We start from the raw sequence: 22,677 nt of genomic DNA, 5'->3' as shown, positions 1-22,677 counted from the left end.
GCGCAGCCTCAATCAGTGGCTGGCGGCAGGTGCGTGCTATACAGGTCAGCCGCAATTTGAGTGATACAAAATGCGAGGGCGAGGCCGCAACTTGAAGCACAGTTAATGTCTCAACACGGCGCTGGTCTGGTGATCATGGCACATCAGGCGTGCGTCTCGTCAGCCCTACGGAGCACACGCACACACACGCACAATATGCCAGATACGAACACAATTGTTTACAATTAGACATTTATCCTCAAAACTTGTGAGGAGTCCTGCCCCATCGCAAGTTCTAACTAAAGTGATTGCGATGTTCCTGGCCGCTGGTCCGAATCAGACATTTCCGAGTCTGTCGAAGGGCCCACGGATGGAACAAATCGCTCTTCTGGCTCCGACATCTCGGAATCAGTAGACTCGGATGCGGCGCGAATGACAGCCGTGCTAGGTGTCTTTTCTACCATAAATGCAGTCACCGGCGTTTTATTCGCCTCGGTTTTGGTCTGCTCGCCCTCTGCTTCTGGACTACTAATCGTCCATTCCCACTTTCTCTTCTTCTCTTTCCGCTTCCTTTTCCTCGTCCCGGGTGTTTCTAAATCGCTGTCTGCCATTCTCCTCCGCATCTCCTCAAATGGACCCGGGGTTTGCCCACCATCTCTCGTCTCAGCTGTTTGTATCAGCGCTAAATCTAACATTTCCGGCTTTTCCATCTCTGGATCCGTGGCGGAATACGGGGAGTCCTCCGCTAAGAGGTCGATATGTGATTTAATATATTTATTTGTTGTAATTGTTTGAGTGAGTGGGTCGTTGTAACCCACTTTCTTCGCCCGATTTGCTAATCGCAAAGAAACGCGACTCGGTGTAGCAGGCGTTACAGTGCTTCGCGGAGGGAGTGGCGAGTTCCTCAGGATGCTGTGAAGACTTCGGGGATGTGTGTATGGCGCAACCTGATACTGGCTCCCTATCGTCGCTCGGCGCCGTGGCGTTCGTGGGGTGCTTAAAGATTGCTTATTCGGTTCTGTATCGAATGTAAATATTCTAGATAGCGATTGATCGATAGATCCAGCTGATTGAGGTGGTGTGAATGTGAAGGATGTTGCGGTAGCCTTGGGCTCTGTAGGCCCACTGGTTGGCCCGCTCGTTGGGGTACAGCCCGGGTGGGCTGAACTTGGCGTATCTGGGTAGGTGATGGTGAACGGTCCCGGTGTTTGAGTCCGTTGAGAAGGGTGGATGTATTCATTGCTACCGCTAAAGTTCTTTGTCTCTAACCGTAAGGCAGTAGGTTTCGGGCATTTGATGTCGGCTGATATGGGCCGTGCGGTTCGTGGGGAGGCATTCTCGATAGCAACAGCATATGCATTCGAGAGTGTATTGAAAGCGGTAGGGGATGACGGGTCGACATCAACCTTCAATGCCGTTGAAGACTTTCCGAACGTCACCGCGGTGGCTGGCGTCTTAATCTGAAGGCTGAGCCTCGGCCGTTTCGACGGCGACGACGACTGTGAAGCGAAAGACATTCTTGAGGGATGTTGAGGAACAGAAAGTAGCATTATAACCAAGATCGGGGGATCTGGTTGATGAATGTCTCGAGGGCTGTGATAGGGGTGGGTATCTGGACCCCGCTTGCGTCGTCGATATTAAGGCGGGGGGCTGACCTGCTTGTGAGAAATGGCAGGGACCAATAGATCTAGCAAAGCAGACAGCAATATAAACCGAAGGGCATAAAACATAAGATGAAGATGATGACCAGAGATATATGAATTATTCAAGCTTTCCAGCTTTCGGTCCACGCCATGAATAGGTTTGTGGGGAGACGCCAGAGAATGATCTAATGCAAGTGACAAAACGAGGATGCGGGAACGGGCAACACTTTAGGCGCGAACGACGGGTATTTCTAGAAGCATTGGCCCAGATAAGGCAGATCCAAAATATCTCCCGGTCGTGCTGCTTCGTACATCCAGGCCAGCCAGCAGGCTGTTGGCGGCCGTGGCACCACGAAGCGCTGGGGGGCCAGCAGCGCCATCTGCGGGCCATCACACGGCCTCGATTGGGCATCTGGACACTGCGGCCCAGAACACAGCGGGCATGGGTTCCGGCGATGGAAGAGTAATGGCGCTTCACTGGACTGGGGGCTGCTGACTAGTCCTGGCACGATGTTGCGATGCCAATCAACGGCGCTGTTATTTCGAGTTCGCTCAAGCCGGGTGGGATGATGGCCTGCGACTCTGTGTGCCATGCCATTGTCCGGCAGCGTCAACCGTGGCGTGTCATGGCTCTGCGATTGGAATAGCCGCGACTTCTCAGGCAGAGCAGATCTCAGAATGGAACGGGTCTCATAAGATCCGCCCAAGGGTACCACGCAACTTGCCAATGCTCACGGGCTGCTCCTGCAACGGCGAGTAGGGCATGTCCGCAAATAGCTGGGTTTAAAATTGCCACTCCGGATGCGGATGCTTTCTGAGGGCGATGGCGATGACGATGAGGAGGACGCACGTTCGTCCGTAGGTGGTATTAATATTAATGACGATACGAGGGAGGCAATATGGAGTACGAAGTACGTACCTGATGGTGGAGTACGAACTCGTACCTTAGTCAACACGAGCAACGGTAGCTGCTTTCAGCCTAGCGGCGCTGACGAAGCCCAGTGGACCCCACCAGCTGCCATTTATAGCCATTGCCTATTTGGTAGTTGGTACAAAGCCCAGACGTCTCGAACTGTCGACTCTGGATTGTTGACCGTCTCGGGCACCGCGAACCGGGGAACATCTCGACGACATACGACATACGACATACGACATACAAGTATCTCAAATGCTGTTGGCTCGGCGCCCACTGCCTGCAGCTCAGCGTCCTATCTCAAGTCTAGCGCGCCGACTATTATTCGTATGGCGAGAATGAAACGGTCAACTCTAGACGCATTCCGTGGTAGCTTTCGTCTGCCCTTGCCCATATTGTTATTATTGCCATTATGATCTCGACAGCTGCGGCTGCTGTGGCTGCGCGGCCGCGGATTCAGACGCGCAACGACAACAGGATCGTTTTACATTTTGTTAGTAGTTGTTAGCTCCGCCTCAGCCTACGAAACACAACACCAACAGCAGCCAGAGCTGACTGGGCTCACTTAGGATTATGATTGCTTTTACGCGTCTGTTTTTGAGCGCGAGAATCCCTCCTTGAAGGCCTTGCCCCTAGTGAGTACACCCGATTATATCCCTGTCCCAAATTAGATCCTTTACTCCGTAATCCAAGCTGACGCCTCCTCCAAAGGCTGTGCAACAGGTACGAGCTCTTTTAGGACACGTTTATCATTTAAGTCTTGGTCGCTGACAGCGGTCGCAGAAACAAATCGTGGTCACTTGCAATTATGAAGCTCGACGGCGGGGACTACGCAAACTCCAGCTCATCTCTGAGGCCAAGAAGCTCGTCCCAGACGTCGTGATTGTGTTGGGCGAGGAGCTTGGCCGATTTCGAGATGCCTCCAAAGCTCTCTACAAGTTCCTCGAAGCATTCACGTGGAGTGGTAAGGTAGAGAAGCTTGGTTTCGATGAGGTATGGATGGACGTAACCGATTTAATCGATTACAACCAAGCCATTTTGAACACGAATGACCTCGAACACTCGTTTTTCCAACTGAAGCGTAATGATCCTACTGTAGGATTTTCTTACGATGCGACAAAAATTGCCGGGCATAGTTTCCCAGACAATCCGCAGCAGGGTATTCCGTCACGATCCTGCACGGTCACTCCGCCTCTTGGCCGTGAGGATAACGATACTGTAACGCTTATGACGCGGCTCATATTAGGATCACATTTGGCACATCACCTCAGATTGAATCTCGAGGACGATCAAGGCTACACATCAACGGTCGGAATTTCGACGAACAAGCTCCTGAGCAAGCTCGTCGGAAATCTAAACAAGCCTAAGGGACAGACCACTCTATTACCACCTTACGTGATCCTGGAGGATGCATCCTGCTTATCCTCTAGCGATGAAGCCCGTCGTCAGAGCCACGTTTCTCTATTCTTGGACGGCCACGATATTGGGAAGATCCCAGGAATTGGCTTCAAAATGTCTCAGCGGATTCGTAACCACGTCCTTTCACGGCCTGCTGATTTTGATGATAGAAGCATGTATGAAGGGACGAATGAATCTATAACGGTGGGCCACGTCGCAACTTTTCCAGGCATGGGCCCCGAGTTGCTCGAAAAGATTCTCGGCGTTCCCGGTGCAGAACGTGGGATTGGTGGTAGGGCATGGAATCTTATCAATGGGATTGATGATACCGAAGTCCAGCAAGCTAAGAACGTCCCGTCCCAAATTAGCATCGAAGACTCATATGGTCGACTGGAGACCATGTCCGAAGTTGTGAAAGAGCTTCGAACGCTGACCACCAGCCTGATAAGACGGATGCATCGTGACCTTCTAGAGGATGACGACGAGCCCGACTCAGCAGGTGGGAAACGATGGACCGCGCATCCAAAGACGCTTCGTCTTTCGACACGTCCACGTTTACCACTGAACGCTGATGGGACTCGGACGCGCAGTTTCAACCGAATCTCAAGATCCGGCCCTCTACCTAACTTTGTCTTCAACCTCAAGGAAGACATCAATGCCATAGTAGAGAAACTCGTCCAAGTGGCCTTAATTCCTATGTTCCGCAGACTCCACTCGCAGCCCAGCGGTTGGAGTCTCAGTCTCTTGAACGTCGCGGTGACGAACATGGTTGAGACCGCTAGCGATGATGGGAGAGCTGGTGGTAGGAGAGATATCGGTCGTATGTTCAAGCGGCAAGAGGAAGTCCTAAAAGAGTGGAAAGTTGAAGATCGAGATGTACCTCCTGACCATCCTGCTGGGTCGGAGGCTGTAGTACCATCTCATGCTATCCCTCTTCCACCTACCTTGGGAAATGAAATCCAGCATCACTGTGTACCAACTGCTCTAGCTGGTTCCGAGGATATGATACAACCCACACAGACGTCGACCGATGGCAACGCATCATGGGAATCGGACGACGAAGATGACGGTGCTGGTAACAGGGCGATGTGCGCTGTGTGCAATGCCGTCATGCCTGCTTTTGCAATGGCGGCTCATGAGCGTTTCCATGACCTGGACAAATAAAATCATATATCACAAAAATTAAGATTTTGCTACTGGGATTGGAGAATTATCTTTTTTTTTTTGTTCTATGTAGATGCTACACAAAGTGAAGAATATCGGTATAGCCGCCCGCGTTTGTGACTGTTTAACTCCGCGATGTGAAGCCCCGATCCCTTCGAAATAAAAGTAAAAGGATCTATGTACGTAGATACCATATTTAGTATCTGCGCTTCTCTGGATTTGGTTCGTAAACCGCCCTCCCGCCGTTCTTTCATCCCATTTGTATCAAGTCATGATTTCCAAGATCCTGTGTATCATGAAGGGGCAGGCAAGCCAATCCACCCACCCCCAACCGGACCTCCCAAAATATCGCCTAATGTAAAACTCCATATCCCCCCCCCTCCCCCACCGCGGCCACGAGCCAATTGTGAATTGCAGAAGTACCATGACCCAATAATTTTCGCCCATTAACCCCCCTCCATAATCCTACACCTGCGCCGCGTATCACCTCCTCCCCTCCATCTGCTCCAAGCGCGCGCGTAGCATCTCATTCCCCCTTAACAAATCCTCCATCCAGTCCGCAGCCATAACAAGTACCGCGCTCTTGCTGAAGCCACCGCCCTTCAGCCCGGGAACCAACTCCCCTAAATCCTCAAATCCTTCTCGGATGAGCGTTCGTCTTTTCTGCTCACTCCGGATATGGTTTTCTCTCTTCTGGTCTTCCGTGAGGTTTTCTCGTGCGGATTTCCCGCCGGTACCACTTGATTTCCGGCGTTTTGAGGCGTCGGCGTCTTTTGCTAAGGATTCGAGAGGTTCTTTCTTTGTTGGCCTTCGTTTCTTGGCTTCTTGTGCGGAGCTTGGGATTATGTCATCCTCGTCGCCTTCTTCGTGGGATTTGCCCTTCCTCCGCTTCGTTGGCCTCGAATCTGGGTCTGCTTCATCGCCTACCTGACTATTCGACTTGTTCCCTAGCTGGGGTTTGAAATGTTGCACGGGGCTCGTGGGATGGGAATTATCGGTGCTGCCTGCTTCGCCTAGGTCGAGCTTGAGGGCCGATTCTATAGTTTGAATATGTGCGCGTTCTAGCTCCGCTTCCGTATCCTGATTACTAGGGGCCATGAAACCTTGTGCCGCGGCGAACGACGTATCTGATCCCCACCGAATATCCAGCTTTTGGTTGTTATTCCTCGGACGTGGGGGGTTCTTGTCAGGATTTCTCCCAAATACCATATCCGCATAATATGTATCCGGTGTGAACTCATTTCTACTACTTGACCGTTCATGGGCCCCAGGAAACGACCGCTGTTGGGTATATTGTGGTCTGATCAGGCCGTTCGAAGGTGGTATCGACATATCCTGTGGAGGAAAAAAAGTCCCCTGGGCAGCACCACGAGGCCTTCCCGCAGACCCATTCTGTAGCAGTGTCGCCGCCTCTATCACATCATCGGGCGTTGGTTGTGGTAATGATGGGCCGGTTGGCATCTGTAAGGACAAGGCATCGAAATTTGGATCAAGGAAATTATGAGCGCCCATCGCAGGTTGCTGGCCAAAGGAAGAGGTCGTCCCCATAAACGTCGGCGGTAGTTCCTCCCATCCAAACCCTGCATCGGCCCTACCCGGCGCATTTGTGAAGAAATTGAAGTCGAACTGATCCTGGCTCACATCGTCGAAGAAGCTGTCTAGGAATTTGGATTCATTGTCGTCGAGTAAGGAAGGCCCTGGAGCCGGAGGCGTTTGCGAAGGTAAGGGGAAATTTGAGTTAGACTCGTTGAACGAATCTATGTCAAGTCAGAAGAGTTTTGTGCCTTATGCAGTCATACGTACAGCCAAATGGCATATTGAAGTTTGGTGGCTTCGACGAACCCATGCTTGGACGTTGAACCGCGAGCATGGGGCCGTCGCACTGGGCTACCGCAACTGGTGGTAGGGTGGAAAGAACGTAATGATCACGGTGGTTTTGCTGGGCCTGATCTGGTATGGAAGTGAATGTGAGATCTTTCCCGCTGTCCCTCAGTCTTTAGGGCTTATCCCGCACTTGTAAATAAACGTCACGAATGGTTTGTGGCGTTCTGGTGCGAGGGAATACAGGAACGGCTTTGACGACACCCGGGGACCCAAGCCATAGATCGCAGGAGGGATATGAGCAGCTCCTTGAGAGTATAGGCGCCCTATAGGCTGGCGACGTCTTGAGGTTGGTCTGCGGTGGTTGCGATGGTCTTTGGCAGTGAAGGAGCTGTGGCACGCGCTACAACAGGCTCGACTACAGGCAATCAATCGCCCTTTTCTCTCTTATCGTGGTGACGAGACTGCAAAGCCGCGGTAATGCGACAAACTCCGAAGGATGATTTGGATTCCAGAATTCTCCGTGACCGGCCACAGGTTGCAGTGCAGATGTAAGGGAAGGACGATATGGAAGGGATGTGCGGGTGCATATGGGGATGAGGATGGGGATGGGGATGGGGATGGGGATGTCTGCAGACTTGGACTTTGGGCTTGGGACTTGGACAACTACATAACACAAGAGTCGAGCGGTCTCCACTTGGTGCTTGGAGCGGGTTTTGCGCGAATGTTTAGAGTCCGCAGCGTCCCTGCGAAGAGTCCCTAGAGCGGTGTGGGCACGCTGTGGCACCGAGAGGCTGTGGCTTGGATATTGTCCGTCCAAGCTGCGAGAGAGAGAGAGAGAGAGAGAGCGCGAGAGCGAGAGGGTCTTGGTCTTCACATGCCAAAAAAAAAAGGGAGGCAGAGTGTTGACGTTATAATTAATAACAATAATATCAACAATTAATACTAACAGTGTTTAACTCCAGCATCCTCGACCGTTATACGGCTAGTGCTGATGGCAATGTCAATAATGAATACAGTAGGCTTCGTTATGCAGCCAGAGCCAGTCCCAAGTAACCTTACCAGCACTCAAACCTCCGTCCATTAACGTTACGCCTAAGACCACCTATCGAACTGTGAATAGGCCCCTCCTAAGCAACTCCAGGACGACCCCGTTTCAACGTACTGCAGCCCTTTGCGAAGGAAACCTCCTTTGGAACCTTCCATTGCCCCATAGAATACAAGCCGCCTCAACCTAGCGGAGATTGTCTGCCCAAGAGCTGCTCTGCTCGTCATGCACGCAAGCCCCTTTCAATGCAAGCCCAAGTAAGACGCCGCAGACATACGGTATTGAACACCTACCCCGTACCCCATAGTTTCGGAATTATATGGAGGCCTCGGTCGATTGTCGCGGAAGATACCGTAGAGAACAGAGCTTTCTGGCTCGTAATCGAGCACATTGGACGCCTTTCAAAAAAGGGGAGCTAGTAGCACCCGTGTAGCCAATCCGATCTACGACGCCGTTCCCCCTGATCAGCACGATGTCACGACGGGAGTATTCGCAACCGCCACGCTAATCATCCAAGCCCTCTTTCCCATCACTACTCACAGTTCCGCCCGTACTAACTTCCGTCCTCGACGGGCCTGTTTCGAAGTGCCTTGGCCCATCGAGATAGCGGCCGAACTTCCTTGTCTCAAAGTCCGGGGTACTTCCCTTTCGCAGCCATCGTCGTCGAATAGCCTCGGTAAAAATCTTCAACTTTCCTCCCAACTCTCTTTGGACTCCCATTATTGCCCAGTCCGCATGTCAGCCAAATGTCCTGGGACGCCGCAAGTGGCGTCCATTGCCGCCCGTCTTTAGTCTTTAGTCCTCAGTAGCCTGGTCGTGGGACCTCATCTCATCACAGCAGGTGGTTTTGATATGCGGTGACTGAGCTGCAGAACATTCTCGATCTGGTGTCGAAACTTCGATCTTCTGTCGTTTGATCAGGTCCACGCTGTGCAATCCATTCCCCCGCTGTTGTGGCCATGCAGTCAGCCGCTCCTCCACGCCAACGGCCTCGAGTCGGAGGGCTGATTGGGCAAGGAGTGCCTCCTATTCTGCGCCCTGTGTTGCGTGCCTATATTCTGGGTTACATATCAAGCACCGCACCGAGGTTGCTGACGCTGCTCCTCACGCATCTCGGCCGGAAACGGAAGCTTCTAGATGAGAAACCCAAGAACGACTTTTCCACTTCCCTAATCCACATATTGAGGGGCGGGCTAGAGCTGCAACGCTTTCCTACTTTCTGTGCTGCCCTTGTTGGGGGATCGACTTTTTTGCAGGCACGTGACTCTGATCTTCCCTGTTTCTTACTCTCAACAATTATTAACAACTCTCTCAGATACCATTGAGGAGGTTATTTGCAAAGTTTCTATCATCTATATCCGCTTCGGTACAGAAGAGGTAGGGATTTCTTTCTATTCAACTGCGTTATCTTTCCATCTATCTCACAGCAAGTGCTCTCACCCAACCAATTTTTGAACTAAAGTTATACTGGGCCGGCCCGAAGTCCACCAATAATCTGATTATATTTCTTGTCAAGTATTGGCTAGAACTCTATTTCTAACGTTGTACAGACTAACTCGATTGCTTTCAACCTTCATTGCAGCATGGTTCAGCCTCAAGCTCCTCCAATCCAAGAAGAGTGACGCCTACATCGATTATGTCGCCGAAGAAACACCTACGGGGTCAGCCCTCAGACCAATACGGTTTGCTGGGCGAACCATGGATTTGACACTCTTTGCTGTTACCAGAGCCGTTGATGCGCTAGTTGGAGAATTATGGTCTCGGCGAGAAACCAGACGCAAAGCAGCGGGGAAATGGACGCAGGTACAGTTCATGCACCTATCCCTACATCTTATTAAAATGCTGATATCAAAACCTAGATTGAAAACCTCGCCTCTACCTTAACAGACCCCTCAATCTTCGCCACCTCCTGTGCTCTAATAATGTGGGCCTGGATATACACGCCGGACCGACTGCCACGCTCCTATAACAAATGGATCAAATCAGCCGCGGCGGTCGATCATCGGCTCCTCATCGCCCTCCGGCGTTGTCGCTGGGGCGAAATAAAATACGGCGTTGAAACCGGTCAGGCGCCCTTACTCCAAGGGATGTGCAAAGACTACAACCTGCCGTTATCCTATGGCGATCCTGTACAAAGCATCCCCTTCCCCTGCGAGCTAGTCCACATGGCCACGGGGAAAAGCTGCGAGTATCATGCCCTCTCCCGCTGGTCTCGCTCCTTCATTTGGGCAATCTCAACATACCTCCCCATAAACCTCCTTCTCTTAGTGCGCCGCCCTAGCAAAGACGGAGCAAAGCGTGCCTTGAAATCATCCGCGCGCTCCTCTGCTTTCCTCGCGTCCTTCATAGCACTCTTTTATTACGGTATCTGCATAGCACGCACGCGCGTCGGACCATCTCTCATCGGCACCCATACCTCAGCACGACAGCAAATCGATTCGGGGATTTGCGTAGGAACGGGTTGTATGTTTTGCGGGTGGAGTGTGCTAATCGAGAATGCCGGTCGGAGGAAGGAACTGGGAATTTTTGTCGCCCCGAGGGCTTTGGCTACGCTTTTCCCTAGACGGTATCTGTGGGAGAACCAGTGGAGGGAGAATGCAGCTTTTGCGGTTAGCACGGCGGCGGTGTTCACTTATATTGCTGAGAACCCGGAAAGGGTTAGAGGTGTATTTGGGAAGGTGCTCAAGAAGGTTCTAGTTTAATCGGTGGACATGGCTAAAGGGTAGAACTCTAGAAGTTGTATATAATTTGGCTCAAATCATTTGTATAATATACATGGCTATAAGTATTAAAGTTACAACTTTGCAATCCCTACCCTAGCGCAAGAGCTTGAATATCTAACGAAGAAGGGAGTGCCGAACTATGTGTAGCAGGAGACCATTCTTATCAGAGGCAAACCCACAGCTCAGCATCATCTAACAGCATGTTAAGCGACCTTAGAGCAATACTCATGAAATTCCCCATCGCAAGTGTGTAGCTTTTGAAACGAATATCGATACGCCCCTCGTTCTCTTTTTTGAGGACTGTGGTAGTCAAGGTAAATGTAATCAAACATCGAACTTCAATCCCATCAATTTATTTTGCAACAACCTCTCCAACGCTCCTCCATCATCGCAGAAATGAGTGATGTTAAGAGCCTTGCCCACCCAGGTCTTGCAAGCTTCATCTTGGCCATTACAATAAAGGTCGATAGCATGATTGAAAGACTTGGTAGCGATCCAATCAAGCTCCTCCGTAGGATATGGCTGATCAATCTACATCCATGTTAGTTAAGAATATACAAATTAGAGGGGGTGGGGAGCCTCACATCTCGGGATTCTTCAGCTAGATCACGGATTTGGTCGAGGAGTTGTTCTGCTACTCCAGCATTATCTGATAGTGCGATTTGGAATAGACAACGCATGTACTTCGCCAGTTTGGAATTGTCCATTGCATCGAGACTGCAGGCTTCATTTATGATTCTTTTTAAGTTGACGATGAGAACTATACGAAGAATTAGAACTAGTTCGCAGTGGTAGTGAGATGTAAAAATTCAACGAACCTTGAGTTGGAGGTTGAATAGAGAGGATACAGTCCGCCATTAGTTCTAAGGCACGTACACTCTTGGTGATATTGATCTTGAGGATAATTTCTCCCAGATCATCCCAAGCCTTTAACTGACAAGCTGCTTCGAAGTCGAATGCTAGAAGGACAGCTAGCTTCTGCAGCAGGTCTTGACTCTGAACTTCTTCTAATTTAGGCAATCTTTCTACTAGTAACTTATCGAAACTACTGACGTGCTTGCGCAAGCGGAGGTAATCTTGGGATCGCTGTTCGATATTATCTTCACTACGAGCTAGTGCAACAAGAAGAGTTCCTGCGGAGAACTCGCAAAACATCTTGCGGAGATCTAGATCGTCGGAGATCTGCTCACTGATATCCGAGGGGTATTGGGAGATGAATGAGGTGCAACAGACCAACATTCGTAATACATAACGTGGAGGCCATATAGATATATGTTTAATGGCGGTGTTGTATGAATTCTTCGAAAACCAATCAACTTCAGATGAAGTCCATAAAACGTCGGTGCCTTTTACAGAGTTCGGTGGCTTCTTCATCGACGAGACAGCTGCTCAAGAGTCAGTTCCGCTACAATTTGAGTCTTTGTGAAGCCTTACCTCCTTCGAACATTTTACAGAGCTTGTCCACGAGCACTTCATAGTCCCCCTCGCCTCCTGCATTTTGTGATTCTTCGAGCAATGAAGATGTTATACCGATGGTGACACGAAGCAGCGACGGCAAGTGAACAGGAGAGAGCGGTGCATAATTGGATTTCTCAAGCACGAGCTGCAATGCAGTTAATGTTTGGCTTTTGTTGTTAACCTGTAGGGAGTCCAGGCAGCAAGCATATAAAAGGGTCGGATCGCTGTTGGAAGAGGTACTGATAATTTGTAGGCATTCAGCAGCCAGTTCGAATTCCTTCGAGCGTATGGCGATTTTGTACATCAGGAACCTTGTCATGGGCTCATTTTTAGCCGTATCCGACATTGACCCAAAGGCACCTCTAGCACTACCAGTATCTTGTCTAGCTAGAGCGCATAACAAAAGCTTCCTACATATATCATGTAAGCATCCGTCCCTTTCTGAAGTTCAGAAGTAATCACCTCGATATCCGAGCCATGTTGACGTCTCCCGATTTCTCGAAAATTGGGTGCAAAGCTAGACGGCACCATTTCTCAGCAATATCGTACTGTCCCTGAGCGTAGTTCGACTCGATACGCTTCCAGAGTAACTGTTCAGATATCAGGGCCGTCATATATCGCCAGAGAAAGAGGCAGAACATACCATGTGTGCTGCCAAAGTTGCTGATGAACCTATAGGCTGGTTGAAATTATCGAGCGCGGTAGAGAGCAACGTCTCGAGCAAGCCCGGGGCATCTGGAGCATCCATCTGACTCGTCGTCATCCATAAACGTGTAACTACTACTCTCTCAAGCAATTCCTCTCGCCCTTCTTTTATTACCCGCAACCTTAGCAGGTCGTCTAGTACTTTACAGGCCAAACTTGGGCTTTTGTTGTTCAGCTTTCGAATATGGAACATCAAAAGCTTAAAATTGCCATCGCTCAATATCACCACCCGAATCATCCTGTGTAAGACTTCGCTATAGGACAAACTATCGAAAGGATCCGCCGTGTTGGCATTAACAAGTTCTAACCGGAGCAACAATACGATTAGTTTGTCTCCAAGCTCGTTTTGGAGAAGCTCGACAAAACCACGGGCTTTTTCTAGTGCCCCATCGTCCTTGAGCTGAAGCAGAGCTTTAACAAGTGATTGTATGATGGAGATTCGAAGCTCGCTAGCATCCATGCTAAGTCTGTCGAGCTCCTGGGTGGTTAACACCTCGTATGCTCGCTCAAGCCATTTAACGGATAACTGGTATTGTTGAGATGTTATAAGATCCTTGCCCATCTCATAGAGAACATCTGCTAGGCTCTCTGCGGTATTCGAGTCGAAATTGCGCTTCGAAGCCATGCAATTCTTGTACATGTGCTCGACAATATCATACTGCTTCTGATACCATGCCTTGCTTCAGGTCAGAAACGACGTATATGAAAATCGCACAGGCTTCACCTACTAGAGCTGTGCGTAGAACAAAATACTCTGCGCTTACTCGCTCGGGCTCTTGTCCATCTTCTAGCCCGAGCTCCGACTGGCATCCCTTCAACGAGTCTTCATACTTCCCAACCTTCTCGAGGACCTTAAAGGCGAGCCCGAGTTCTTTCCGCTCTGCCATCAGATCAGCAAGGGTACTGCGGACCATCGAGCTGCATACCTAAGCAATTCTTCGCAGCTTTGATACCAATCTTGGCCAACCTCAAAATATTACCCGTTGTAGACTTTCCATGGTCGTGCGCACAGCACAACAGAAGAAATGCAAACACACGTGTCAAGACCAGTATAATTGGAACGGCCTCAGTGTTCTCGGTGTCGTGATTGCGCCTGAGACGGGTGCAGATATTCCATAATGTCGTGCCGGAGCTATCGATTTCCTGACACTTCGATGCTGCAGCGGTGCCCAAATTTCCAGGGAAGGTGGATATGCACTTCTCAATCTCGTCAAGAAGGGGACCTGGGGATCTCGAGGATGCGGCTGCAGGCAGCTGAGCTTCTAAATCGGCAGCGAAGGCTTGGGCTGAGATAAGCAATCATTCAGCAATCTTCTTGGGCATGGGAACTTGCATAAGAGACTCCGGACACGCTTCTCTTTCTCGGGGCGCGCTGATGGGAGCGGCGCCATGGCTATATCTGCGAGATGTGCTGCCAATTCCCGGTGCAGGGACCCTTCGACGGGGAACTCGTCAAGTCACGATAAAATCCCCTATTATCCCGAATTACTCTCGCTACCAGTGCTTCTTGGTAGGCATGAATTGAAGGAAAAGGGATCGGATTTGGAAAATGGGCTGAGTGGAGTGGGAGTGATGTGTGTTGTGTTGATTTAGTCAAGCACCTCAAAATAAGCTAGAACTTTCAAGGGTTGCTCTCCTAGCGAGCACAATAACGCAAAGCGCCCCCTACTATCTTGCGCAGCACATAAACTCCAACAGCGCCTATGCAGTGTATTTACCCAAAATCCTAGTATCTACTTTGAACAACCAGCGGAGGTTAACGCTTTACTGGGTCTTGAGGTAGAAAATTGCCGACAATAAGAGAAGGTCTGTGAATTATCAGCATGGCAAGCTGAGGAGAAAGCGACGAGGCAATTCAATACTTACATCTTGTGGTCATCTCTCCTTATCGTGAATGAAAAGCAACATTTAATAGTGGTCAACGGATCATCTGGATTTTTCAAAGAACAGCTCGTCAAGAGTGCTTTCTGACTCTGGTCGAATGCAATGGCCCCAAATTTCTCCCAGTAGTTAACAAGCGACTCCTCAGTAAGGATATCGTGTAACGCAATCTTGCCCTGTGTTGCTGGTTAGTGCGTATATCGGCTAGATGGATAAGAAAACTCACGTCTCTAAGTTTATCTATTGGTACATGAATTAGTTCCGCCATCTCTTTGTTGCCCCTGAATATCTCGCCAGTTCTCCTCCATAAGCAGGCGGGAATCGCCATACTGGCAAAGACGCGATCATATTCCATGAGACTACGTTCGAACCACATTTCTACATAAATGAGTTCAATGTCTGTCAAGGCTTGGATCTTCTCCCTGAACTTTGGCCTAAAACGATCCAATTGCCGAAGGATCTTTTGCTTAGAAGCAGCATGCATATGGCCATCCATGTAAGCGGATAGGCGTGCGTATCCTTTCACGTAGTTGAAAGGCTTCAGCATACCAGCGTCATACTTTGCTCGAAGAAGGCGTTGCATTCTCTCTTCAGGAGCATCGTTACCTGTTGGGTCGGCTGCTTGTAGATAATATTCTCGCGCCTTATCAATTGGAATGGTACTAGCTGGCCTTGAGATCCCGCTGCTCTGGGGATTCCCAGGGCCCACGGGCCCAGAATGGTGCAAACCAGAAGTGTTGCTTAATCCTCCTGGTAACATGTTACCGGCTTGATCAGCATACAAGTTCGACGTATCGTCAGGAAGTAAAGCGCCTTCGTCAAGTAGACTATTATTCAAGAAGTCGTTCAAGAGATTGTACTCAGTTGTGACCTCCGGCGCGTTGAACATATAAGAGGGGTGGTAGTTATGCATATCTTGGAATTGGCTCTGTGTCCCAAGCCAGTCATTTGAATACCCGAGAACTGTACTCCCATTAATAAGTGCCAATACTCATTCCCACGTTGATTGGGGCTAATCCTATAGCTTACATTGTGTGCTATTGCTGTTGAGAGCATTTGTCTGAATCCCTGAAACAGGTGACGGTTGAACCAGCTGAAGTGGTCTACCTTGTGAGAGGGTTGCGGTCCCAGATGTAAGGCTATTATTATCTTGCGATTGCTCCTGGGGTAGCTCGACCGAATTGCTCATGCCACCCTCTATATTGCCTTGTCGCTGGTCCGCGGCCGTACTATTCTCTTCCGCCGTCGAATTGGAGTTCTGCTTCTTCGCTTTCTTCGTGGCTGTCTCCGGTTCGCGCGGCTCATCGTGGCAAAGATGCCCAATATTCCGTTTTATACAACGCGCACATGGGCGTTCCTGTACGACGCAAAACAGTTAGTCATGGAATACAATGGATTGCGCATGGCTGCATATATTAGAGAAAAAAGGTCGTACCAAATCGCATGTCATATGCTGACCAGGTCCAAATCACATTAGCTTCTGCCAGACAGATCTGCGCGTAGGTGCATCCACCGACGCTCATCCCTTGTATTTCAACCCAATGCAAGACTTACAGATCGTCGACAATACACACAAGCTGCAGGCACACGACTCTCGGTCAGCGATATTTTCTAACAGGCCATTGCATCGGTAAGATGCCAACTTCCTTGACGTACCATGGTTTACTTTGCGCCTTCTTTTACCAGCTTTAGCTGTCGCCGCGGCCGGCGACGACGTTTCGGGTTTCGTATCCTGCCCATTGCTGGCCGCATTTTGTTCCATGGCATCGGAGCCTACGTTTCAAGAGATTCCATCGGATTGCAACTTGACGCTGACGGCCGTTAGGCCGAAGGGGACTCGGGAAGGCGTGCCGCAGCGCTTTGCACGAGCCAAAGCACCGTCCAGAGAGGCTTGGGTTGGAGTGGGATTGGACGATTGGTGAGTCGCAGCGCGGCGCACCGTTTCGTTATTTGCAAGATTCTGGTTCTGGTGGATTTCGGGGATTCTACGAAGCTATCGCATAGGTAGATATGAAGTACTTGGTTGGTGTTGTCTCTCCTCAAGATGCTCACGCACAGAATTGCGGGGCCGGCCGAGCTAGCTTAAACAGAAGCCGAGAATATTTTACATTACAGCTCAAGTGGGTTTCAAGGCGGTAAGCAGTAAGCAGGTACACATGCAAAGGTCTCGAAACGGCTAACAATCATGTGACAGCGTTTGGGGCATCACTCGACGAGGTAACCCGGGTGCCTAGGTAGCACCCTAAGTACCTCCAGGTATGTAGCTATAACTAAGGTATAATATAGACCACATCTCGGCATGCCCCGAGCACTCCCATTAATCGTGATTATTTGGCTTCCTTCCGTCTTCCCGCGGTCTCGAGAATTGCTGACCACGATACCAGAAAAACCCAATAATTATTCCGTGCCCAATACGACCTCCTCAGACCGAGTACGATCGAGGTGGTCAAAAATAATGACTTGCACAGCCGCTTTGGTTTTCGCCATTGCTTCAGTTATTCCGTGAACTTGTTCCAAGTTGCCACCCATGCTGTCGACGTGGCCCTCAAGTTTTTGAACAACAGCTTGCATATTCTCATCCTCCAAGATCTGGACACACAATTAGTGGATGGTACATGTAAGGAGTTCAGAGAACTTACACCCAACGTTGGCCGCACGGAGGTTGATACTATTCCGGCATCGTCCATCCCGTCCTCCGTCGCGGAACCGTCAGGCTGGAGCAGCGGATGGAGTTTCCGCTCGCCCTGCTTCCTTTTTCTAGCCTCAGCTTTTGCATTGGTCTCCAGTTTAGATAGAGCAGCCGTCTCCGACTCTAACAGTGCCATCTCGTTGCTCAAACTAGCATCCAAAAGTTTGTTCCCATCTATAGCGGCTGTGAGTTGACTGTCCAGCACCCTGTTCCGGTTAATTATTTTCTCGAAATTGAAGTCGTCTTCGCGTTGACGGCTGGTCCCCGGTGGAAATGGGATGCCCTTTGAGATCTTGCTAACAAGCCGGCGAGAGACCATCTGCAATACTGTGCTTGCCTGAGTCCTCCTATGCTCATCTTTGAAACGCACGGCAGCAGGTTTTTGTATGTCAGCCAGCAATTGCGAGATATGCTCAATGCAACTCGGATTTAGAGCTTCCCATTTCGCCTCAATAGTTTGGCGAGGCACTCTCCGAGTCACAGCGGCCAAATGTTGATACCGAAGAGGCACCTCTGGCACCTGGCCGCCATCCTCTTCCTCCTGTGACGCTTCACGGACCCGGCGACGCTTGGTATCACGTAGTTCATTCGCTTCTGAGATAATATTAGCATACGTAGGCTCAACTAATCTTATGTACCTACTATCTAAGGCCTTGGGGTTTTCAGCAGACTGCTTCGAGACTGCTGAGCTTGATGGACCATTGCGCTTCTTGAGATTGGGAGGCTGGCTGCTCCCATGTTTTGAAGATTTAACTACTCGTCCGACTTGAGGGCGTGTACTTCCGAATGCCGATGAAGCCGTCTGAACATCGAGCACTTCGCCTACGCGGGCTTGCTGTTTGCGATCTCTCCCACGCTGTTTCTTCGTCCCGTTCCGATCAGGAGCGGATATAATTTCATCTGTGCCCTCCTGCTTTGATTGCCGTGTTGGGGGCCTCCCGCGCTTCTTCGCTGTGGGCAAGATGCTACTTCCAGCGCTCTGTTCCTGATCTCGAGATTGGGCTACACTGTCGGATTTGGCCTTCCGTTTCAAAGGTTTCACTTCTGTATTCGCATTCTCATCTATCTCGGCTATAACATTCTGGTCCACCGGTTTCCCTCGATTCGAAGCAGATGGGATCTCCTTAATTGCTCGCTTCGGATCAATCGTATTAGGGCTAATCCGCTTCTTCGCTGTTGGTTCATTTTCCTGGAATGAGACTGAGGAGTCCACTGCCCACCAGTCCGAAGGACGCGAACGCCTTCGTTTCGAGGTTTCTCTTTGTGTTGACTGTAGAGTTTTGGAGGCATTCGCATTCTTAGGTGATTGTTCTGGAAAATGTTCTTCACCTGTATGCTCCACCGGACTGCTCCCGCCTCGCTCTTCAGGTCGTTGTTCGGTTTGTTGCTCTAGCGGATGTTGTTTAACTGAAGTGGGAGGAGTCGCAGTCCACCACTCCGAGGGTCGAGAGCGTTTTCTCTTCAAAGTGTCGGGCCCTGGCGCCTATGGATAATTAGTAATAGCTCGTAAACACAGGAAAGGGTTCCTTACCATTTGTTGCATTAATAAGTCCTAAGTTTGAAGCTTGTGTTGAAGTCGCGTAAAGTGTGGTGGTGGTGACGCGACGGGCCTTCCGAGCCTCGGGGGTTGGCTCGCCGTGTTAAGGAAACTCAATGCAATGGTTGCACAATGTATTGTGTACTTCGTAGGCAAATACAACAAAAGGTTGATGTTATCAATCAAGGAAATAGTATCATGTTTTCAATCATTTTATTTAGGATAGTCGGATATCTCTATATAACGGCATTTAACTGAAATCGAAGTGATCATCCCATCCTCCCGCTCCCAAATGCCCCCTATGAACGCCGCACTCCCAGAGCAACGCAAACCCAAAAAGCTTCCATTCCCCTATTTAACCTTGCTCATGATTGTTTCTACTCCTCTAACGACATCAATCTGCGCTGCTCGTGTCTTAACCGCATTAAGCATACTCCGATCGAAATCATCCCTCGTCCTTAACACAGCCTCCACCCAACTAAGCTGCAAATCCCAATAATCCAACTTGAAGCCCGCAAAGACCTCAGGTATAATGTTTTTGTCTGCTTCAACGAGCTGCAAAAATGGTTCTGTGACTCTCCACTTTTGCTTAATTGTATCGCCAACATCGGGACTTAGATTGGGGTTATTATTGAAGAATTCAAATGCTACGGAGACGTCGTTGAATAGTTTGTCTTTGAAAGGATCTTGGCGTTTGAACTTCGCTCCTTTGTTCCTGACGCTTGAAAGATACCGTATTAGCAGCTCATCTGCTAATTCCTCGATAAAGATGTCGAGCAAGGAGTGGTGTAGAACTGCCTTGTAATCGCCGACGTATTCCTCAAATGTGACAACCATTTGCTTCATAGCAGTTGCAGAATACCATTTCGCAGTGAAGAAGTCAGGAATAACAGTTCGGAAATCCACGGCAAAGATAAGCTGCGCAAATTTGGCAATGCAGTGGGTACTGAGGTCAACATAGCCGTCACGAAGGGTAGAGATCTCGACATCCACGCGCTCAAGATATTGAGGCGATACCAACGGCTCGAATTTCTGGCGGAAGCCTGAGAGATATGCGAAGCGGCCATCTTCCTCGTTATCATCGATGCAGGCGATCTGGTCGTTCGCTGTGGCAACAAGCCAATCTTGAAGAGCCTGGAAACCTTCGAGCTCAGGCGTACTGCCATAATATCTCGCAGCCTCTTCATCGAGCATCTTCTGCCAACCCTGTTGCCGGCTTTTCAATCGTAGAATCATAGCGTCAATAACGCCTTCCGCGACATCCGCCCTTTGAGAGTTTCCGGCGGCATCAATTTGTTCTCTCAACATCCGCCACATATCGACCAGATTCTTCGTCCGGAAGTAGCCATATTCATCAACATCCAAATTGGAGCCGTCCACATTCCGCTCAGCAAAATCCTTCTTCTCTGTTTTGAATATCCTGTCTAGCCATTGATCAAGATATCGAATAATGAGTTGGCGGAACTCGCGGACCAGCTCACCCTCTCGGGCGTCAATGACATGTGGCGTCAACTCGTCTTGGGAGAATCCTAGCTTTGCCATCTTTTTATAGTACTTTTCAGGCCAGTTGAGTATGGAAAGCATATTGGCAGAACTAGTATCGGGATCGTCAATCATGCCAACCAGAGTGTCATGCATAAGTGCGTGATAGGTCTTGCCGTATGTTTGGAATATCTTCCACTTCTTCGGCATAAGAGGCACCATTCCTTGCTTAACGGCGTTGAGATCGTTGAAGAACCATCTCAGACTCTTCTCTAAGAGCGATGGGTCCTCCAGGAATGCTTGCTTGGTTTCTGTCATCTGCTCATCGGCATGTACCTGTATGGCCTGTAGGAACTTCTCCTTATAGCCTCTAACAGTCTTCGCGCCATCCGTAATGCTTTGGAATCTTGCTGCCATTTCCTTGTGATCCTTCAATGCGTCTTGTAGCGCCTTGACTCTTTTATCACTCTTCTCTTCCGCTTCAATAATCACTGCCAGTCGAACCACCAAGCCGTTGTTCCCGTTAATGAGCACACTGATCAGATTCAAGGCGATAGTCCCAATATGCTCATCAAACCAATCAATCGTCTCATCCAACCTCGCAAAATAATCTTCCAAGGTGCTCTGCAGACTCGTATCGTCGGCTCTCAATATCTGTTCCATAGAATCATCCCTTATGTTCCGAAGTTGCGTCAATTCATAGTGGACAGCCAGCAAATTCGGCATATTCTCTGGATCCTGGTCGTCCTCCCTCAGCATCATCTCCACCTGAGTCAGCCGGTCATTGAAGCTATTCAAATTAGTCCGCATTGTCTGCACGGCGCTGAAATTCCGATGAGTCTGCGAAACCAGGTTGATATTGGGGAAGTCCCGGATCATATTTTGCGACTCGGCGCATAACTTGTCAATCTTCATCATCTCCTCCTTGATAAGCTGTACCGTCCGTTGCCCATCCGTAAGCCCATTCATCCCAGACTGCGTAATTTCCAATTGCTCCTTGAGCCCGCCGCGGAGCTGCGAATCGACTGCCCCCTTCTTCCGTAAGTATTCGAGCTTCAGGGCCGGAATTTTGTCCAGGTCGTCGGGATGCCGGAGCAGCTCCGAGAGCTTTATCGTAGAGCTCTCCATTGTTATAGCATTGGCAAGATGCAAAATTCGTGGTTGCCCGTTCTCAAGCCATATTTGAACGTTCACTCGAGTCTAGGAATGTGAGGCGTCGCGTCCTGGATCCTGGGGTTTTAGCGCGCCCTGTCTCAGGGCCGACTGGGAACATTTTCTTGCGAACCTTGACATTGTGACCGACCGAGATCAGCTTCCCAACCCCAGGGCACCAAGAAATCCTCACACACAAAGGTAATTAATTACTATTGCATTATGGAATCAATCAAATGTCCCTATTGCTAATCTACCTACTTCGTAGTCAAAATGTCATATTTCCGCATCACCCTCCTACGCTCAGGCATCGGCCTGACCAAACGAACACAAGGTGTATTGAAAGCACTTGGTCTCCGACATCGAATGACCACCGTCTTCTATCCCGTCACACCGGAAGTCGCAGGCCAGATTATGCGAGTTAAGGAATTGGTGTCAGTTGAGGAGGTGGAGAAGCCGTTGACCAAGGCAGAGGTGAAGGCGGAACGGACACCAGAACCTGGATTTTATTTGGAGAAAGCAGCACCCCGGTGATTGTGAATACGTTGGGAGAATGGAAGAATTGGAATGAACAGGCAGTAATAAAGTGTCAATGGCTCTTGGATTGCGGTTCTTGAAGGCTAGGAAGCTCGGCGAGTACCGTTTGGATGCGAAGTTCCTAGCTATTTAGGAAAGCCCTCGATTGCGGGCTTGCGGAGGGTATATCATGCGGGAGTTTGGTTCCTTCTATGGCAAATGTAGCATACCATGATGGGTCCGGATGTATGGAGACCTTTGATGGGGAGTAACTGTACACTATGTAACATGACCAAATCCACATCAAAACCACTATTTTGGGATAAGGAGTGAGAAGCGAATCCGAATATGCCGTTCTTCGCCATCAGGACCCATTTATCGGCGCAGTTGATACAGGCTACACGATGATAGGTATATTTGTAGGAATGAACACGGGCACGGTCAGAGCCACTTGGAAATACTTATCTTGAGCTTAGTTACTAATTGACCTGTTGGACGAAAACAAACGACGTGTATTATGATTTTGAAAACTAGATAGCAAGCTCGTAGTTTCCACAATCAATGACTA

The 22,677-nt window shown here is 49.6% G+C and overlaps 8 protein-coding genes across 8 annotated transcripts; 3 read left to right on the top strand and 5 right to left on the bottom strand.

The window, feature by feature from the left end:
• Nucleotides 1–278: 278 nt before the first annotated feature.
• On the bottom strand, nucleotides 279–1,496 carry BP5553_03603 (Uncharacterized protein; the record flags this gene model as incomplete). The annotated part of the gene is made up of 1 exon (XM_032012226.1): nucleotides 279–1,496. One exon carries the CDS (start codon nucleotides 1,494–1,496, stop codon nucleotides 279–281), a length of 1,218 nt encoding a protein of 405 aa, XP_031871919.1.
• A 1,451-nt stretch (nucleotides 1,497–2,947) lies between these two features.
• BP5553_03602 (DNA polymerase) lies at nucleotides 2,948–5,097 on the top strand (the record flags this gene model as incomplete). The annotated part of the gene is made up of 4 exons (XM_032012225.1): nucleotides 2,948–3,028; nucleotides 3,105–3,170; nucleotides 3,229–3,258; nucleotides 3,319–5,097. The coding sequence occupies 4 exons, from the start codon at nucleotides 2,948–2,950 to the stop codon at nucleotides 5,095–5,097; spliced, it is 1,956 nt and encodes a 651-aa protein (XP_031871918.1).
• A 483-nt stretch (nucleotides 5,098–5,580) lies between these two features.
• On the bottom strand, nucleotides 5,581–8,686 carry BP5553_03601 (uncharacterized protein; the record flags this gene model as incomplete). Its single annotated transcript, XM_032012224.1, has 7 exons — nucleotides 5,581–6,854; nucleotides 6,901–7,079; nucleotides 7,410–7,677; nucleotides 7,869–7,909; nucleotides 7,981–8,023; nucleotides 8,244–8,364; nucleotides 8,507–8,686. The coding sequence occupies 7 exons, from the start codon at nucleotides 8,684–8,686 to the stop codon at nucleotides 5,581–5,583; spliced, it is 2,106 nt and encodes a 701-aa protein (XP_031871917.1).
• A 978-nt stretch (nucleotides 8,687–9,664) lies between these two features.
• BP5553_03600 (uncharacterized protein) lies at nucleotides 9,665–10,668 on the top strand (the record flags this gene model as incomplete). The annotated part of the gene is made up of 2 exons (XM_032012223.1): nucleotides 9,665–9,769; nucleotides 9,826–10,668. The coding sequence occupies 2 exons, from the start codon at nucleotides 9,665–9,667 to the stop codon at nucleotides 10,666–10,668; spliced, it is 948 nt and encodes a 315-aa protein (XP_031871916.1).
• A 345-nt stretch (nucleotides 10,669–11,013) lies between these two features.
• BP5553_03599 (uncharacterized protein) lies at nucleotides 11,014–14,243 on the bottom strand (the record flags this gene model as incomplete). The annotated part of the gene is made up of 9 exons (XM_032012222.1): nucleotides 11,014–11,220; nucleotides 11,274–11,449; nucleotides 11,508–12,074; nucleotides 12,124–12,557; nucleotides 12,610–12,737; nucleotides 12,791–13,528; nucleotides 13,581–13,732; nucleotides 13,779–14,138; nucleotides 14,195–14,243. 9 exons carry the CDS (start codon nucleotides 14,241–14,243, stop codon nucleotides 11,014–11,016), a joined length of 2,811 nt encoding a protein of 936 aa, XP_031871915.1.
• A 365-nt stretch (nucleotides 14,244–14,608) lies between these two features.
• BP5553_03598 (uncharacterized protein) lies at nucleotides 14,609–18,965 on the bottom strand (the record flags this gene model as incomplete). The annotated part of the gene is made up of 10 exons (XM_032012221.1): nucleotides 14,609–14,660; nucleotides 14,719–14,909; nucleotides 14,960–15,696; nucleotides 15,763–16,090; nucleotides 16,288–16,310; nucleotides 16,390–16,506; nucleotides 17,169–17,322; nucleotides 17,373–18,016; nucleotides 18,065–18,905; nucleotides 18,954–18,965. 10 exons carry the CDS (start codon nucleotides 18,963–18,965, stop codon nucleotides 14,609–14,611), a joined length of 3,099 nt encoding a protein of 1,032 aa, XP_031871914.1.
• Nucleotides 18,966–19,310: 345 nt separating this feature from the next.
• Nucleotides 19,311–21,569, bottom strand: BP5553_03597 (Uncharacterized protein; the record flags this gene model as incomplete). The annotated part of the gene is made up of 1 exon (XM_032012220.1): nucleotides 19,311–21,569. One exon carries the CDS (start codon nucleotides 21,567–21,569, stop codon nucleotides 19,311–19,313), a length of 2,259 nt encoding a protein of 752 aa, XP_031871913.1.
• Nucleotides 21,570–21,866: 297 nt separating this feature from the next.
• BP5553_03596 (putative 50S ribosomal protein L30) lies at nucleotides 21,867–22,127 on the top strand (the record flags this gene model as incomplete). The annotated part of the gene is made up of 1 exon (XM_032012219.1): nucleotides 21,867–22,127. One exon carries the CDS (start codon nucleotides 21,867–21,869, stop codon nucleotides 22,125–22,127), a length of 261 nt encoding a protein of 86 aa, XP_031871912.1.
• Nucleotides 22,128–22,677: the final 550 nt, after the last annotated feature.

The sequence above is a fragment of the Venustampulla echinocandica genome, assembly GCF_003357145.1.
Source record: "Venustampulla echinocandica strain BP 5553 chromosome Unknown scaffold_1, whole genome shotgun sequence".
In the NCBI taxonomy this organism is placed as follows: Eukaryota; Fungi; Ascomycota; class Leotiomycetes; order Helotiales; family Pleuroascaceae; genus Venustampulla; species Venustampulla echinocandica.
Note: the sequence above shows the minus strand (reverse complement) of the source record. Positions and strands in the feature narration are given on the sequence as shown.